Below are 18,793 nucleotides of genomic sequence, written 5' to 3' on the forward strand. Positions count from 1 at the left end.
CTGGAATATTGGGCACTAATAATAATAATAATAATAATAATAATAATAATAATAATAAATGATATCAATGTGCAGAGAAGGGTGACCAACATGATCAGAGGTTTCAAAACGAAGCCTTATGAGGCACAACTTAGGGAGCTGGGTATGTTTAACTTGAAGAAGAAAAGACAGAATGATAGCCATCTTTAAATATATGTGAAGGGATGTCATCTAGAAGATGAAATAAGATTGTTTTCTGCTGCTTCTGAGACTAGAACATAGACCTGTGGATTCCAATTACAAAAAAAGAGATTCCACTGAAGCAGTTAGAAGAATTTGTTTGTGAAAGAGGTGTTTGAGAGTGGAATAGACTTCCTATGAGAGTGGTGGACTCTCCCCCTTTGAAGATGGATGGGAGTTTCTCAAAGGAGAGATACTGAAGGCACAATTTCAAACAGTTCCAGTGAGGAAGAAAAATGGGAGATGTCTCAAGAAATCAGGATGGATGACTAAAGAACTTTCAACTGAGCTAAGTTTTAAACAGGTCATGTATAAGAAATGGAAAAATGGGGAAATCACCAAAGAGGAATTCAAACAAATAGCGAGCCTGTGTAGAGATAAAGTCAGAAAAGCTAAAGCGCAGAATGAACTCAGGCTTGCTAGAGAGGTTAAGAACAACAAAAAGGGCTGTTTTGAATATGTCCGCAGCAAAAGGAAGAAGAAGGAAATGGTAGGGCCACTGCGTGGAGAAGATGGCAAAATGCTAACAGGAGACAGAGAAAAGGCAGAATTACAGTGGTACCCCGGGATACGAATTACCCAGGTTACGAATTTTTCGGGTTACGAAAAAATCCCATAGGGATTTATTGTTTCGGCTTACGAAGGTTTCTTCGGGTTACGAAAAAACCTCGGCGCTATTTTCCGCCACCGGAGGGCAGCAGAGAGCTATTTTTCCATTAGCGCCTATGGCAATTCGGCTTACGAAGGTTTTTCGGGTTACGAAATTAGCCGCGGAACGAATTAATTTCGTAACCCGAGGTACCACTGTACTCACCTTCTTTTCCTCAGTCTTCTCACAAAAGGCAAAGGGAGCTCAACCTGAGCATAATGGAGCTGAGGACAGATTAGGGGAATTTCAGTACATAATAAGTAAAGAGATAGTAGAGGAATGCCTTGTTAATCTAAATGAATTTAAGTCTCCAGGACCAGAAGAACTACATCCAAGGGTATTAAAAGAACTGTCAGATGTAATATCGGAGCCATTGGCAATAATCTTTGAGAACTCCTGGAAAACAGGAGAAGTCCCAGCAGACTGGAGGAGGGCAAACATTGTCCCCATCTTCAAAAAGGGGGGAAAAGAGGATGCAAACAATTATCGTCCAGTTAGTCTGACATCAATACCAGGAAAGATTCTGGAGCAGGTCATTAAACGGAGAGTCTGTGAACATCTAGAAAGCAATGCCATAATCACAAAAGGTCAACATGGGTTTCAGAGAAAGAAGTCATGCCAGACAAACTTGATCTCTTTTTTTGATAACATTACCAGCTTGTTAGATGAAGGGAATGCTGTGGATATAGTATATCTTGATTTCAGTAAGGCCTTTGACAAAGTTCCCCATGATATTCTTGCAAACAAGCTTGTAAAAAGTGGGCTAGACAAGGCAACTGTTACATGGATTTGTAATTGGTTGACCGACCGAATGCAAAGGGTGCTCAACAATGGCTCCTTTTCATCCTGGAGAGAAGTGACCAGTGGAGTCCCACAAGGCTCTGTCTTCGGGCCAGTTCTATTCAACATCTTTATCAATGACTTGGAGGACAAAATTGGGGGAATACTTACCAAATTTGCAGATGACATCAAATTAGGAGGAGTAGCTAATACTCCAGAGGACAGGATCAAGATTCAAAATGACCTGAACAAACTAGAAAATTGGGCCAAAGCTAACAAAATGAAATTCAACACAGAGAAATGTAAGGTACTGCACTTAGGACGGAAAAATGAAAAGCACAGATATAGGATGGAGGACACCTGGCTGAATGAAACTAAATGTGAAAGGGATCTAGTAGTCCAAGTAGACCACAAGTTGAACATGAGTCAACAGTGTGACGTGGCAGCTAAAAAGGCCAATGCGATTTTAGGCTGCATCAATAGAAGTATAGTGTCTAGATCCAGGGAAGTAATAGTGCCACTCTATTCTGCTCTGGTCAGGCCCCACCTGGAACACTGTTTCCAGTTCTGGGCACCACAATTCAAAAAGGATGTGGAGAAACTGGAGCGTGTCCAAAGGAGGGCGACTAAAATGGTGAAAGGTCTGGAAACCATGCCCTATGAGGAATGACTCAGGGAGCTGGGGATGTTTAGCCTGGAGAAGAGAAGGTTAAGAGGTGATATGATAGCCCTGTTTAATTATTTGAAGGGATGTCATATTGAGGAGGGAGCAAGCTTGTTTTCTGCTGCTCCAGAGACTAGGACCGGAGGCATGGGTGCAAGCCTACAAGAAAAGAGATTCCACCTCAACATTAGGAGGAACTTCCTGACAGTAAGGGCTGTTCAACAGTGGAACACACTTCCTCGGAGTGTAGTGGAGTCTCCTTCCTTAGAGGTCTTCAAACAGAGGCTGGATGGCCATCTATCGGGGATGCTTTAATTGTGACTTCCTGCATGGCAAGGGGTTGGACTGGATGGCCCTTGCGGTCTCTTCCAACTCTACGATTCTTTGATTCTATGATCTTTAAACAGAGGTTGGATGGGCATTAGTTGCTTTAGTTGTGTATTCTTGCATGGCTGTACTCCACGGCCTGTGCAGTCTCTATGGTAATCTTGATGGTTCCTGAGATAATTCTGTATTTAAGAAAGGATTGTTTGAAGTGCTTCAAAGGCCACAATTGGGGCACTAATTGCACTTGTAAAAGAAAATGTAATACAACAAAACAACATAAATGGTAGTTGGTGTGAAATAAGGATCTATAGAATAACAGAGAAATTGTCAGGAAAACAGGATCCCAGAAAATCAAATACAGGCCAAGCTCAGTGTGCTGAACAGTTTCAATATTTGTAAAATCTTATGAATGAATCAAAACTATTGTAAGCGTAGTAATAAAGGCTCTAATTGTTGTTGACCACATTGCATTCTATACAAGTAGAGTTGCCATAATTCTCTACTAAAAACTGGGACAAAATGTAGGACAAAATTTAGATCAAAATATAGGACAATTGTAGCATAAAATTTAGCCCAAAATGTATGACATTTAAGAAAAACAGAGGACCTTAAATGTCCTACATTTTGGGCTAAATTTTATCTTATAATTGTCCTACATTTTGGGCTAAATTTTGTCCTACATTTTGTCCCGTTTTTAGTAGAGAATTATGTCATCCCTACATACAAATGAATAGAATGAACCAACGCATAAAGCAGAATTCAAAACTTCTGATACGCAGGCTGTAACAAACTAAACCAAAAGGCTGACTATTAAGAAAACCTCTGTTTCCAGAATAGGATAGTCTGAATTGTCTCAGTAAAATCTGTATCAGCTTAGCCTTTTCTACAAAGCAAACATGGTGTAGTGGTTTGAGGGTTGGACTATGATTCTGGAGACCAGATTTTGAGTCCTCGTTCAGTCAAGGAAACCCACAGGGTAACCTTAGGCAAGTCACATTCTCTCAGCCTCAGAAGAAAGCAAGGGCAAATCCTCTTTGAACAAATCTTGCCAAGAAAATTCCATCATAGAATCACCTTAGGGTCACCATAAATTAGAAATTTCTTGAAGGCCCACTACAACTCTCTTCTTTACATTTGTTGCCATGTGCTTTCAAGCATTACCGACTTACGGTGACCTTATCATAGGGTTTTCTTGTCAAGATTTGGTCAGTGGGGATTTGCTTTTGCCTTCCTCGGCAGCTGAGAGAGTATAACATGCCCATGGTCACCCAGAGGATTTCCATGGCCGAGTAGGGATTCATATCCTGGTTTCTAGAATCAGAATTCAGTGCTCAAACCACTACACCACGCTGATTCTCTCTATATACATAGGAAGAAGTTAAATGAAAAAATCAATAGAAAGAAAGTGAAACAGATAGTCAAGGAGCTAAAATACAAGAAAGCCCCTTTTTAATAAGAAATGATCTGCTTTTATTACTTGCAAACTAAATTCAGAATGGTCTGTTGTTATATACATCTGCACCTGTCAGGCTTTGTCTGTGGTCTTTATATCTCAGATTAGGCAGATGTTTAATTCTGTGGTATATAATGGGCTTCATATAAGATCTCTTGGTGTATATACATAATTCCTGTAAAACAGTGGTTTTCTCTAGACTGTCTAAAAATTTATACTGAACCATCTTACAGGATCTACAGTGGAAGTATGATGAAAATTACAGATTGAAAACTGCTGAAAAATATCTTGTGGCTTGTAAGATGTTTCCCACCATTTTCTGAGTGGTGTAGATCATTTGTATGACAAAAATGTAATTTCTACATACTGAGATTTTTTTTTTACTAGAAACCAAAGCCTCTTATCTTTTCAGCAGATATTATAGAATAATGTGGCTCACGTTTTTTCCCCAAATTGAAAGCCTTATATAACAAGCACAAACAAATCAAATAGCTACTAATATATTGACAGATTTGGATCAGTTGCATCTGGATATGGTTGATTAACCCACAGGGTTGATAATTACATTGTGCAGGCATTCTTTCAATAAAACAACATCCAATACAAAAGGATTTAAAGTGGAAGCCAAACAATCTGTGGGCTAAAATTGGGTTCCTAAACCCTTTTTGAACTTTCTCAACTCAAGTTTGAGAAAATTCAATTTTTAAGGTCTTTTTGAAGAGAGCAACACTCTTTTGTAGTCCTCATGAGATTTTATATTGTAGCAGCTTCAAAGAAAGGCCCAAAGGTGTAAAAACAAACATCATAATTTACTGCAATAGTGTAGGAGTAACTCAGTCCTCCATACTTTGTTGGAGTGCAATCCCCACAGTTCCTTCCCATTGGCTATGCTGATTAGTGCTGCTGGGACTTGCAGTTGGACAGCATCTAAAGGACTGCATAATCATGCCATGTTCAATGGGGCATAGACAGATGGGGCTCAAATCTGTTCTAGAAAAACTGTTTCACAGAATTTTAATGGGTAGAGGAAAAGCCAGTCCATTAAGTTTCAATTTATGTTGGTATGCATTTATTTAATATATTAATGATGAAACTACAAATATTGTGATTCCAAATAAATATTGAGCAGAATGGTTATGAGTGTAGTGTTAAAAGAAAGCATAAATGTGTGTGTGTTGTAGTCTTTTTGACTATGGACTTTACTATTAAGGTGTTGTATTAATCAATATATGATAGAAGGAAGTTTGAATGAGAGTTAGATCCACACCTTTTCTTATCTTTCTCTTGCTTTAATTTCTGTGCTGGGTTGGGGAGCTGAGGTAAGGGAGGATTCATTATATTCTTGATTTATCTTCACATTTAATAAATGAACAAAGCTTTTTATTAAAAAAAAATAGTAAAGCAGAATATGTAATCTTTGCTGCTGTTTTTCAGACTATGCTGACTCCTTTTCAAAAGCCTGTTTGATTTTCTCTCCTCCTTTTTGTAAAGATATTTGGGCTATAGGGTGTATATTTGCAGAGCTGCTAACATCGGAGCCAATATTCCACTGCCGACAAGAGGATATAAAAACTAGTAATCCATATCATCATGACCAGCTGGACAGAATATTCAATGTAATGGGATTTCCTGCAGGTATATTTTTTATTTCTACTATTGCTGCTGTACTCAGAAATACATGCATTACTTTACCAAATCAGATGTCCAGTCAAGTAAAATGTATGAATATATTTAATACTTTGCAAGGACCAGTTTTCAACTTTTATTTTGTTGCTGTAAAATATAACTTCATAATAACAAATTGTGCCACATGGGTTTGTATATTCAACACTTGCCATATGAGTCATTTATCAACAATATGTAGGTCCTTAATCACAACTTGACTGTGATTACAAAACCAGAGCCTGGTCAAGTTACTTTATTAGATTACAACTCCCACAATCCCCCAGACTTCCTGGCTTTGTGATTCTAGAAACTGAAGTCCAAAAGTACTGTATATACTTGTGTATAAGTAAAAAAAATTATGCTTAAAATTAACCCCCAAAAAACTGGGTTGACTTAAACCTGAGTTAATACAGTAATGCTGCTAAAAATGGTGGCAGTGGCTGTTTGGGGTTTCCAGGCCAAAACAGTGGAGAGCGCCATCTCAAGGCCCATGTCCACACTCACACAGACAGACCCTGTGACTCTCCCTGCTCCAACTACCTGGCCCTCCATATGAGGCAACACCTCAAGTTGGGCTGCAGGGGAGGCAGAGGGGACCCATCAAAAAGACTCTTTGGCAGTGGAGCAGCTCAGGAACCAAAGATGCTTGGCCTGGGGTTGTTTCCCCCCCACCCCACCCCGCCGCCTGTGACAGAGACTCCTGGCTGGCCTGAGTGGCCTTGGCAGGGTGCAGGGGCAAGGCACCAAAGAATACTACAGTAGTATCTTTGGTGCCTGGGCCACTCCACTTCTGGGAAGTCTTCCTTCCTTCCTTTCTTTTTTTTTTTTTTTATGAAAAAAAAAGCTGCAGTCAGACAAGTAATGGAGGGTAGGAACCCTTCCCTTCACCCCGTCCACTTCTGCTATCCACCAGGCCAGAGCTTGGCCGCCCTTGGCTATGGGGACCCAGACAGCACCTGGCTACTCCTTGCGCCCCTCCTCGCCTCAGCCTCTCATGGAAGGTGGCCCTGCTCTGGTGACTGGGGCACCATCTTCCTCCTCAGCTGCCATTTACACCAGTTCAGCCAGGCTGGGCTGGCGCCCCTCAGACTCCATTTCCTGAATGGAAGACTCCTGGCCACCCTTCCTGCTGGGCTTCCTTCGCCCCACTTCCCAGCTCTGTTCCAAGTGCAGAAGGTGGGCCCAGGGCCTGAGGGAAGGGGCTCCATTGGAGGGGTACATTGGGGGGGCCTTGGAAGAGTGCGGCAAGCCCATCCATCCTGTGTGGGCAAAATGCTTGGCAGCCCTCAGCAAGGACAGGATGAAGCAGTTCCAGAGGATGATTGCAGGGCACCTCTGGAAGCCCCCTGTCAGCCAGGATGCCAACCACTCCCTGGGATGTTCCTGGCCCAGAAAGTGCATCTGCTCCATGGTTTGGCGGTCCAAGGTCTGCTCGGGAGGGCCTAGAGGCTCTTTTGCTCTCCCGGAAGCAGAGACCATCACCATCCACAGCCTCTGCTCCCAGGAGGGCAGTGGAGCCTCTGGGCCCTTCCAAGTGGACCAAGCCATGGAGCAGATGTTTCTTTTAAAAAAAGGATAAAAATATGGGAAGGAGAATGAGGTTGACCAATAGAGAATAGTGAGGTGAAGAGCCTGTCAAATAAACAGAGCTTTTGGTTCCTATCCTGTCACTTGGGATAAAGGTCTGAAAAGATCTAAAACTATTAATATAGCTATGTGGGCGGGGCAGTTGAGAACAGCATTTCTCTTCAATGCCATTTAAAAATGACTGACATTTTATATTGTGTTTGCTGAAATGTTAGTAGGCTTGAAAAGAGACATAGTAGTTATTGGAAAATACCATTATTCTCCATCTTATTATTATTATTATTAACCTTTATTTATGAAGCGCTGTAAATTTACACAGCACTGTACATGCAATTTTTTTAGTTAGACGGTTCCCTGCCCTCGGGCTTACAATCTAAAAAGACATGATACAGAAGGAGAAGGGAGTGGTGGAGGGAAAGGGTAAGAGGTCCACCAGTTCCTCTCTACCTCCAAGGCCTGGACCAAGGCAGATGGACTTTCAGTGGTTATGCTGTTGATACCAGCTAAGCCTAAGATAAACATTACAAAGAAAATGTTTCTTCTGTATATCTTGAATCGTTATTCAAGGCAGCTATTGCTGCCTTTAAATAAGGAAGCAACCTGAGAGGCTGAGCTAGTATTATTTCATTGCTTACTTTGTTTTGTTTTTAAAAAAACTGAAATTCTTTCAAGAATACTACAGTAGTATAATTTCAGTACTGATGTTTTCTTTTTAAAAAATTGAAATTCTTTCAAGAATAACTACAGTAGCTTATGTTATCAGATTGGGTTACTCTCATTTTCAGTGTAACCTGCTTAGGTGTTTATAATAGCAAAGCAAATGATAACTATCTGAAGATGGGGATGGGATGATACAGCTATGAGAGGAGGATTTCCCCCCACTCCCTTTCCTGTCAGGTTTTTCAAGTTTGAACAGGAAGCAAAAGTAATGCAGATGAAAAAGAAATAGAAGACATTAGTTTTGAATGTGCACGTGATGATATCCTATTACCTGTGTAAAGATGAAATTATACTAATATTCACTTCGTAGATAAAGATTGGGAAGATATTAAAAAGATGCCTGAACATTCGACGTTAATGAAAGATTTCCGAAGAAATACGTGAGTTTTGTGAAAAGTGTTCTGAGAAATTATGGTGGTACCTGAAATATTAGGGGTTCATCCATTCAACAACCTAATTTATTTGATGATTAGCTCTTTTCTATCCTCTTTTGCCACTGAACACTAGCTGAAAGATCAGATCTCTCAAGTTATTTGTGAATGCTAAAAATGAGGGCAGGGTGAACATTTCATTTTGTACTTGGCTTTTGCAGACAAAAGCACTGTGATGATTCTGCGAAATCCCAGAAGATGAAGTGGGAAAAGGGGGATATACATCAGTAGGAAGGGATCTGTGATGACCACAGATAATGGCTGTCTACTAATCCAAAACAAAATGTGTGTATCTTTGTACAGTGTCACAATACCAGCCTTTGTATAGTAGGCACTATGAGCTTTTATAAAGTTAATCAAAGCAAACCATTATGCCATTTTGGTTATTGTCTAAATTAGTTTGGAGTAGCAAGGAACACAATATGTATAAAATTTCTGTGGCTTAGTTGAAGAGAATCTTTTGTATTAAAAGGCATGGTTCTTTAGATTCCAGGTGTAAAATTGAAAGGACGTGTTTTTAAAAGTTTTTAATTAACTAGTCTTAGTCTGCTATTTCTTATTGCATAAAAGGAATACTGAATTACTAATTACTAATTGCCTTTCACAGCTTTTTATCCCATACTGTTAGGACCAGATCTATGGTAATGAAAACTCATTTCCTTTTGGTATATATAATACAAGTGTGTGGTTAAGGCTACTTTCTCACAGTGCTGGCACCCTTTTGAATCACAGATAGGTCAGATAGTTCATAGTAATTTTCTTTTAATGTGGACAAAATACTGTCCAATGTCTGCTGTTCGAAAGTAGAACACACTTCGTCAGAGTGTGATGGAGTCTCTTTCTTTGGAGGTCTTTAAACAGAGGCTGGATGGCCATCTGTCGGGGGTGCTTTTGTTGTGAGTTCCTGCATGGCAGGGGTTGGACTGGATGGCCCTTTTGGTCTCTTCCAACTTAGTGATACTACCATAAGCATGCTTTCTGGTCTGTTTGATTCAAGGAAAGAATGTTATGAATCAGTGTTTTGTTTTGTTTTTCAGGTATACCAACTGCAGCCTTATCAAATATATGGAAAAACACAAAGTTAAGCCAGATAGCAAAGCATTCCACTTGGTAAGCTTCTGATAGTATTTAATCGTTCACTTGTGAATTCTTACACAGTTTCCAGAACAGTTTGAGTTGCTTAAAGTGATTTTCATTGCATTTCTGCACAAAATCATTTATTGTAGAGTTGAATTCATATGAAGTTTTCTGTTTCATTGTGATGGAAATCCAGGACAGATAATCTGAAGTGCCTGGATAAAACATAAAACCTTAATTATTAATACAGTGGTACCCCGGGATACGAATTGACCGCGTTACGAAATTTCCGGGTTACGAAAAAATTAGATTGGAAAAAACTGTTCCGGGTTACGATGTTTTTTTCGGGTTACGAATTTTTTTCGGCGCGAAATTCAAACGCGCGGCTTTCCAGCGCTAACGGAAAGCCCTTTTCGGGTTGCGAAATTACTCGGGTTACGAACGGAGCGGCGGAACGAATTAAATTCGTAACCCGAGGGAGCACTGTAGTTCATTTATTTCTGAGTGCTGGGAATTAAATAAGACTTGATAATTTGAAGGGATCAATGAGAAATAAATTGCTGGGAAAGGGAGACCTGGGACTAAGCATGCCTGTAAAAAACTTCTTGTTGCCTTTTCAGTCTATTCTTCCTTTCCAGTTTTTGTCATGAAGAAGTATGGAGGGATGAGTAGTTTAACTGTCTGTGGATGGTGTGTCAAATTTATCACAACCTCACAGCATGGTTGACCTAAGTGCACAGTGTCTCATCACTTTGATAGATTATGTTTCTGTTTATTTCAGAACCATAATGAACAAAACTAATTAAAATTGCATTAAATGGCCAGTATGATTATCTATATTTCTATAGAACACATGATAATCATGTTTTTAGAATTGTTCCTGGGGGAGGGGTCCCACTTTTGTTAAGCTTTGAGGTAACAATTGTCGGCTGCAGGTAATGTATGTTTCTGATCTAAAGTGTTATGTGACAGTATAATGGTGAGGAGTTAGGAGTTATATGGCTTTATATGAGAATGTTGATCTCAAAGCCACTGTTTTCCCCTTAAACTCTTTACTGCTGCTCTGATTAAACAGTGAAGACCAAGTGGACACGGCTATATTACAGATGCCATCCATCTATCTATTGATATTTAAAATATAAATCTGGTTCACTTTAAATTTGGAAGGAATAAACCACTTTACACCTGTATAGTTGAAAAATAAGTGAGTTGTTATTTTGTAACTGTAGCTTCTTTGTGGATAATGTCTTGCAGACATTGAGATACCGTATATACTCGTGTATAAGTTACAAATTTTAGGTCAAAATTGACCCACAAACAGGGTCAACTTATACACAGGTCAATACAGTAGGAGGAAGAGTAAGCCTTTGTCTTCCTGAATTTCTTCCCAGCCACGCTGCCTCCACAGGGAAAGCCAAGCTGGTGAGACGCTGGGAAGGGCGAAGGATTGCCTTGCAGCCTCTCTCCAGCCAGGCTACCTCAGCTGGGGAGGGGCTGGGAAGGGTAATTGATCACTCTGCCTCCTCTCCCCAACCAGGCCACCTCCTGAATTCTAACCCTCGACTCGTCTATGGGTCAAACCAGTACCCATAATTTTGCCCCCAAAAGCTAACCTCGAGTTATACATGAGGTTGATATAGTTGAATATATACTATAGTCTAGTTCTCAGGTTGTGGAAGCACCAGTGGTTATTAGAAAGCTGGCTTGTCAGGTCACTACTCTGTGTAGCTCAGCATAGTGACTAGCAGAGGCTTTCAGGTGGAGCTGACTTACCAACTATAGCCATAGAAAGTACATATTATGTCTTCTGCTACTGAGCTTTACTTATGTCTGAGGATGTATGTAACAAAATTTTATAAGTGAACAGCATAGTAAAGTATTTTCCTGGTTGGTTTGACAGCACCAAATATCTTGTGTGTTTTAACTATGCTCAGCTACAGAAATTGCTTACTATGGACCCAATAAAGAGAATTACCTCAGAACAGGCTATGCAGGACCCTTATTTCTTAGAAGATCCACTTCCTACATCTGAGTAAGTGATCAATAAATTAGCTACACACATTTCTTAAAGTGCTTGCTTGCTTGCAATGTCTGTGGGAGTGTATGGAATGGAGTTATGGCATGCTGTGATTGAAATTCTCAGTCCTGACAAGCAGTGTGAAGCTCCATTACTGTGCCATTTGCCATTTTAAAGTAATGCTTCTACTAATCTCTTGTTTTATGAGTCTTTGATCTTGTTAGTCATAGCATTAATCTTGTTATTATCTGACAGGTTGATTATGCATGCTACTGATCTTCATAGTCAACTGCTAACTGCCTGCAGGTCCATTTCTTCCTTCTAAAATGCCAGATGACATTCTCTAATTGGTTTACACTTCTTTGTAAATTCATTTGGTAGACTCGCGGGGAAAAACTGCCTTTAGACTTCAGAACCAAAATTCTGGAAAATATTGATTAGTCTTCCAAAAGAAGTGATCTTATGGAACACCCAATGATGAAACTCACTATTGGAATGTAAAATGCTCAAGGATTTTTTAAAGTAGAGTTTGGGTTGCCATAAAAACCAACATGCCACCACAATAAATCATGGGCCATATTTATTATTAAGAAAGGATATGTAACATGGGGTGCAGGGAACATGCAATTCTAATAGCCCTTTCTTGTATCTCTTTTTAATACATTAAAAATGATTGTGGGGTTTTTCAGTGTGTTTGCAGGTTGTCAGATCCCGTACCCAAAACGAGAATTTCTAACTGAAGAAGAACCTGATGACAAAGGAGACAAAGTAGGTATTTAATTGAAAGCCATGTTGAGAGAACTACATTGAGGGTATTATTTTGTTAATCAGCTTGTACAATTTTTTTCATTGCTTGCTTAGGCAATTATTATATATATGATGGGATTAATTATTCTGTTTGAAGGCATATTTATTAAGAACACATAATAATATTGCTCTTTCATGCTTATGAATGTAAGTTCCTGATTGTTATCACTACTTATATTAAACTATTTCTTGCCAAGATAAAACACTAACAACATCAAATTATTATTGTTATTTTAAAAATAATAATAATGGGAGTGAAACAGAGATTAATATGCAGACAAGCGTTAAACAGTTGAAAGTACTTATCAAATGTTGCAAGAAATTGAAAATTCCTTCAAAATGTATTCAGAAGAAAAGAATAGGGGTGAATATTAGTAAAATTAGCAATCATGGAGCAGTGGTTTGAGTGTTGGTCTATGACTCTGAAGACCAGGGTTCGATTCTCAGCTCAGCCATGTAACCCATTGGGTGACCTTGGGCAAGTCACATGCTCTTGGCCAGAGGGGAAGGCAATGGAAACCTCCTCTGAACAAATCTCGTCAAGAAAATGCCTTAGGGTCGCCATAAATGGAAACTACTTGAAGGAATACAACAACAACAAAAATTAGTCAGATATTTGACATTTCACAAGATCAGTAGATTTACAAAAATGATTTGGTGTTTTCTTGGTACCTATGTGGATATACTTTGAAATAATAGTAGTGCACATTTTGCAGCACTATACCTAAGTTGTGTAATGCACAAGAGTGAAATCCTTTGAGAACCCAAAAATGAAATTATATAATGAGACAATGAAAGGCAAATTCAGAGTGAAATTGTTAGAGAGGAGCAGAGAACTGTATTTTGTGTCACATACTCTCAACAGTCCCCTTAATTTTGGGATTACAAATAGCACTGCAGAATGAAAATGACTTTTACTGTGTGATCATCTCAGACTATGACTTTTTCATTTGAGGGACTAGCCATAATTAGGAAAACACAAATTAATAACAAACTTGTTGGTTGCCTTGCAATTATTACTTTCTCTAAAGCTGCAAAAGGCATATGATTCAAGTAATAGACAATTTTACAAGATCCAAGACATTATTAAAATGGTAATATTTTTTTAGGGTCCCAGCAGGTAGAGTGACTTTGAATTTTCAGATTAAGTGGAAGCTTTTTTATTGCCTGCATCAGAGATGATTCCAGTTCCTTATTGTGAACTGATTTTTCTAAAGTTATAATCATAAAGTGCATACTCCAAATTATGTAGGGCATGCGTAATGTAGTGGTTTGAGTATTGGGCCATGACTCTTGAGTTCAGGATTTGAATCTTCACTCAGCCATGAAAATCCACTGGGTGACTTTGGGCAAGTCACACTCTCTCAGCCGCAGAACGACAAAGGCAAACCTCTTCTGAACAATCCTTGCCAGGAAAATCCCATGATAAGTTTGCCTTAGGGTCTCCATAAGTTGGAAGTGACTTGAAGAAACACAGCAACAAATAAATTGGAATTAATTTCTGAGTAGGTATTTGATTGATTGTGTGTTATCTTTCTGTTGGCTTTAATTTGTGTGGTATTTTGTAATTTACTGTGACAATAATACAGTACAGTGGGCCTGCCACATCAACAGGCTACCGATCCAGAGATTCAACTATTAATTAGTGGCAGACCATGCACAGAGATGTGCACACGTCGCTGCCCATTGAATAATATGGGACATGACCATCCGCATCTTTCCCATCCAAGGTGGGGACAGAACCGAAGATGGGAAAGGTCCACTGTAGGCATTTAAATAGTTAGTGGCTTCCCTTTGGCCTCATTTAGCTTTACACAGTATATCTTGTCTCCAGCATATGAACTGCTTCTGAGTTATATCTTACTTTTTTTCACCTTAACCAATTGAGAAGAACCAGCAGCAGCAACAGGGCAATAACCACACAAATGGAACTGGTCATCCAGGAAATCAAGACAACAGTCATACACAGGGACCTCCCTTGAAAAAAGTCAGAGTTGTTCCTCCTACCACTACCTCAGGTGGACTTATTATGACCTCAGATTATCAGGTATTTTTGTTTCCAGCTTTCTTATTTTGGCTTTGGTATAGTATTCTGAAAAGATCAGTTTTAATGTTGGTTTTTAATAATATCTGTTTTTCAAATAAAAATGGTTGCATGTTTACCCACATGATTTTTTTATCATTAAAAAAAGATTTTCTCCTGAAATACCAGTAGAACAAAGTTTTGCAGATAACATTATGAGTCTGCTTTGAGTATTCCAATCTGTTGATGATCTAGTACCTTTACTAGGTTGTGGTCTTATTACTATTTATCTAGTTCCCACCTCTCCCCATGGATTGAGGCAGAGAACTGCATATCAACACATAACATATGTCAAACATATAACATCAGTTAAAGCACATAAACCAGTTAAAATATATAATGTCTATACTTGTGTATAAGTAGAAATTTTTGTCCAAAAATTAGCCCCAAAAACCCTGGATCAACTTATCCATGCATTAATGTAAGTACTGTACTTTTCTTATCAAAGAAAAGGAAAAAAAATGAGCCACCCCCTTCTCTGAGTATAATGGCAAAAAGCAAGAGCTTAGTCTGTCCTTGTAGCACCTATGAGAAACACCAATCTCCCTCTACTATTTCCACCACAATGCTGATTCTGACCTTTTTGAATGCCTGGATATGAAAATGGTGGTGGTGGTGGCAGCTCTTTGGCATTTCCCATTAATGGAGGGCCAAGAGAGATCAGGCTTTGAAGGATCTGAATAAGGCATTTGTGTATGTTTGTCACCTTTTCTGAGTTAAAATCAGACAAAGTTATCACATTAAAATTAAAGGCTATAATCACTGCTAAAAGTTTCCATTTTCTTTGTTTTTCCTTTTTGACATGCATGTTTTCCTAGTCCTGATCACCTCCCCCATACATTGCACAGCCACAGTTTACTATAGTTCTTTCCTCATCCATGCAGCCATTTGGGTGAGCACAAACAGCTAAGCCTGCTGGAATTTTGTAAGTTCTTTGGCATTGCTTTCCTTTGCTTCATCCTTTACATCCTTTGTTACATGTCTCTAAGGCCCTGGACAGACGGGCCCTTTAGCACGTTCTGGTGACGTGCTAGGGTTGGCTTGGGGTGCCATTTCCAAACGCCCCACAACCCTAGGACGTTGTCAGGATGTCATCGCTGTGTGGTGCTGTATACATGGCACGTGTAGCAATGACATCAGTGCTGTGTGCCATCCAGATGAGCGCACGCAGCAATGATGTGTTGGTGCTGCCGCAGGCAGTTTGAGGTGGCGCTAAAAGGAGCCGCTTTTCAGCACTCCTTTGCTTTTCACGTAGCCGCGCCGTGCAATTTGGTTGCTATGGCACGGCTATGCGGAAAAGAGAGTCGGCTCCCGGATGCCTCTTTCTGGCAGTCTGTACCCCACCTAAGTTTTACCCTCAATTTAAATCTATCATTTGGGTCATGAAACCTGCCCTCGACTTACACATGAGGTCAGTTTATAGTTAAAAGAGGAAATAAGGCCAGCACATGTCAAAACAATCAATTCACACTTTAAAATTCATAAAGGTCATTCCAGTCTAGAGGTGGCTGAAGAAAAGGTCCTTTAGGTGATAGTTGCCAACCTAGTCTTGGCTGACTGGAGTAAATGTCTCTTAGATGACATGGGTGTGTGGTGCAGATTATATGGGACAGCTGTTCTTAACCTTTTCTTTACCACAGACCCCTTTTAAATATTTCTTGTTTCCACGGACCACCAAGACATAAGATTTAAAACCCAAAGGTGCAATAAATCCTTAAAGTTGCTCATGTAGGGTCTTCAAATTTGGAGAGAAGGGAGAAGTAAGTAAATGCACACACTCATATTATAATTTTATTGGACTGAATTCATATACAATTAAAATAATCATATCTGAAAACCCAACCATGGCCTAATTAGTTGATAATATTAATTAATTACTCAGAGAGCTAGTGGTGCATTTCACATACAAACCTTGTGAGTGGGGAAGGATTTTTTTAAATCCCTCAGGCTGAACTGGTTAGATCTCATTGTGCAGCCCTTAATTTTTTTTTAAAAAAATCATCTCCCAAAATCTAAATTGAGGCATGGACATGATATGGCCTTATGAATCCATAGGTGTCTAAAAGCTGTCAGGGAGCAACAGAATTACAGAGCTGGTAGCTTTTGGAGCAACTGTCTGTGCCATTTGCATTCTGATTCATTTGAAGAATAGTGATGCAAAGCATGGGATTCTTTAGTATCTGTTAACAATGCTCTGATGGTTACCACATATATAGGCTGCATTTTTTGAATGCTAGCACAATTATAATTAATTTCCTCTCTCTGTCTCTCTCCTCTCCACTGCTTTCTTCAGCGTTCCAATCCCCATGCTGCCTATCCAAACCCTGGACCAAGCACATCACAGCCACAGAGCAGCATGGGATATTCAACTACCTCCCAGCAGCCTCCACAGTACTCTCACCAGACGCACCGGTACTGAGCTGCACCTGAATAAAGTCAATGCACTGTTGCTAAGGCTGCAGGACTGGCTGTGCTGCTGTCTGCCTGGAACCTGGCTTTGGGCCGCAAGAATGTACTGTAACTTGTTGCATTTTCAAAATGTCTGATAGCCAAGTTCCACTATTTTTCACAGGCTGGGAGTAGTGGCTCCCTCAGATTGTACCCATTTATGGAATTAGACTTGAAAAGAAAGTACTAGCACAGTTTGTGTTGTGGATATGCTACTTCCATAGTTTACTTGACATGGTTCAGACTGACCAATGCATTGTTTTCAGTGACAGTCTGTAGCAGTTGAAGCTGTGAAATGTGCTAGGGGCAAGCATTTTTGTTGTTGTGATGAATTCTATTGATGTTAACAACGTTATCTGACCAATAGTACGCAAAATCTCTTAACTGGTATTTGAAGCATACAGTATGTGTTAATGAGATGAAAACAAACTAACCGTGGCTCCAATTGAGAGAATTTTGATATACATTGATTTTTAGTGACTTTTTTGTGGGCTGATTCATTTTCCACATTGATCAATGTTTTTGACCAACAAATTTGCTGCAAAGAGATTTTTTAAGACAGTAAAAGAAACATGAGCATTTTTCCAGCAGATTTACAAGCCTCCCAAAGATTAATTTTCAACATATGTTTATTTTGTTCTCAGATCTATGACTTGACTGGTATTAAAGCTGCTATTCGATAGTAAATGAGTGTGTTATTGAGATAAACCTGTTTGGTTCAGCAAACCAACTAAAATGATTGTCATAGGCAGTGTTTTATTTTTCCTGTTGGTGTTAACTGATTTGTGAGCATGCTTGGAATTTAAAAAGCATGAGTCATGTTCCCTACAAACAAACAAACAGTGCGACATTCATTCAGATATTTTTGTCATGATTTTTGAGAGCTGGCTTGATGTAGTGGATATTAAATTTTGTTAATTATTTTTAAAATATGTTCGCACATTTGTTTAGGGGCACCTTTATTAAAGCAGAGGATTAAGGTGTTAGGAGAACCCTAGAATTTGAGAGAAAGCTATACCATACAATGTACTGTATCCAACTATTTTACATGAATGACGCAGGTATTCTGAATTTTAAAAAAAATCAACATTGCTAAAACAAGGTGTTACATAATAAAATTATTTTTCATAAATCTGCATATGATTTTGCCTGTGCTTGTCAGTCAATACAAAAAATGTGCACTCTGTTTAGACCAGTGCTCTTCAAAGTGGTGGTACGTAGACTAATACTAGGCCACAAGCTATTGGTTGCCAGTAAGGTCTAATCTGGTTTAACTGCCATGGCTCAATGCAGTGGAATTCTGGAAATTGGAGTTTGTTGTGGCACCTGATCTCTCTGACAGAGAAGGTTAAATATCTCACAAAACTACAAATCCCAGAATTACATAGCATTGAGCCGTAACAGTTAAAGAGGTGTCAAACTGGTTTATTTCTTCAGAAAGAAACAGTTAGAACCAATGGTCACAAATCTGGTACCAGTCCTTGGCTCATTAAAAAAAAAATGTTGCTGGTTCCCCACATTAGCCTGAGGAAGATCGTTTCAAATTACCATTATGTTTAATATCATAACTACACTGCTCCCTCGGGTTACGAAATTAATTCGTTCCGCGGCCGCTTTCGTAACCCGAAAAGCCTTCGTAAGCCGAAATGCCATAGGCGCTAATGGGGAAAAGCCGTGTTTCATGCGAAAAAGCGCCGAAAAGCACCAAAAAATTTTTTCGTAACCCGAAAATACATTCGTAACCCGGAACAATTATTTCCAATGGGATTTTTTCGTATCCCGGAAATTTCGTAACCTGGGTATTTCGTATCCCGAGGTACCACTGTACATTATATTTTTATCATAATTTTACACTTGCACTATAGT

At 39.3% G+C, this 18,793-nt stretch overlaps 1 protein-coding gene across 6 annotated transcripts in view; it reads left to right on the forward strand.

Annotated features, from left to right (window-relative positions):
• The window catches only part of CDK8 (cyclin dependent kinase 8), an 82,177-nt gene extending 64,112 nt beyond the window's left edge, over positions 1–18,065 (forward strand). For 4 of the 6 annotated variants that reach the window (XM_042458672.1, XM_042458676.1, XM_042458678.1 and 1 more), the window contains 7 exons: positions 5,584–5,727; positions 8,375–8,444; positions 9,533–9,605; positions 11,507–11,604; positions 12,279–12,357; positions 14,285–14,443; positions 16,773–18,065. In XM_042458672.1, the coding sequence (XP_042314606.1) occupies positions 5,584–5,727; positions 8,375–8,444; positions 9,533–9,605; positions 11,507–11,604; positions 12,279–12,357; positions 14,285–14,443; positions 16,773–16,898 (749 nt within the window). In that variant the 3' untranslated portion in view covers positions 16,899–18,065. Of the gene's footprint in view, positions 1–5,583; positions 5,728–8,374; positions 8,445–9,532; positions 9,606–11,472; positions 11,605–12,278; positions 12,358–14,284; positions 14,444–16,772 lie in introns of all 6 variants that reach the window. The other 2 variants (XM_042458673.1, XM_042458674.1) reach the window with 2 other exon arrangements.
• The last annotated feature ends 728 nt before the right edge of the window (positions 18,066–18,793 follow it).

Source organism: Sceloporus undulatus, chromosome 3 (genome assembly GCF_019175285.1).
Source record: "Sceloporus undulatus isolate JIND9_A2432 ecotype Alabama chromosome 3, SceUnd_v1.1, whole genome shotgun sequence".
Taxonomy (NCBI): domain Eukaryota; kingdom Metazoa; phylum Chordata; class Lepidosauria; order Squamata; family Phrynosomatidae; genus Sceloporus; species Sceloporus undulatus.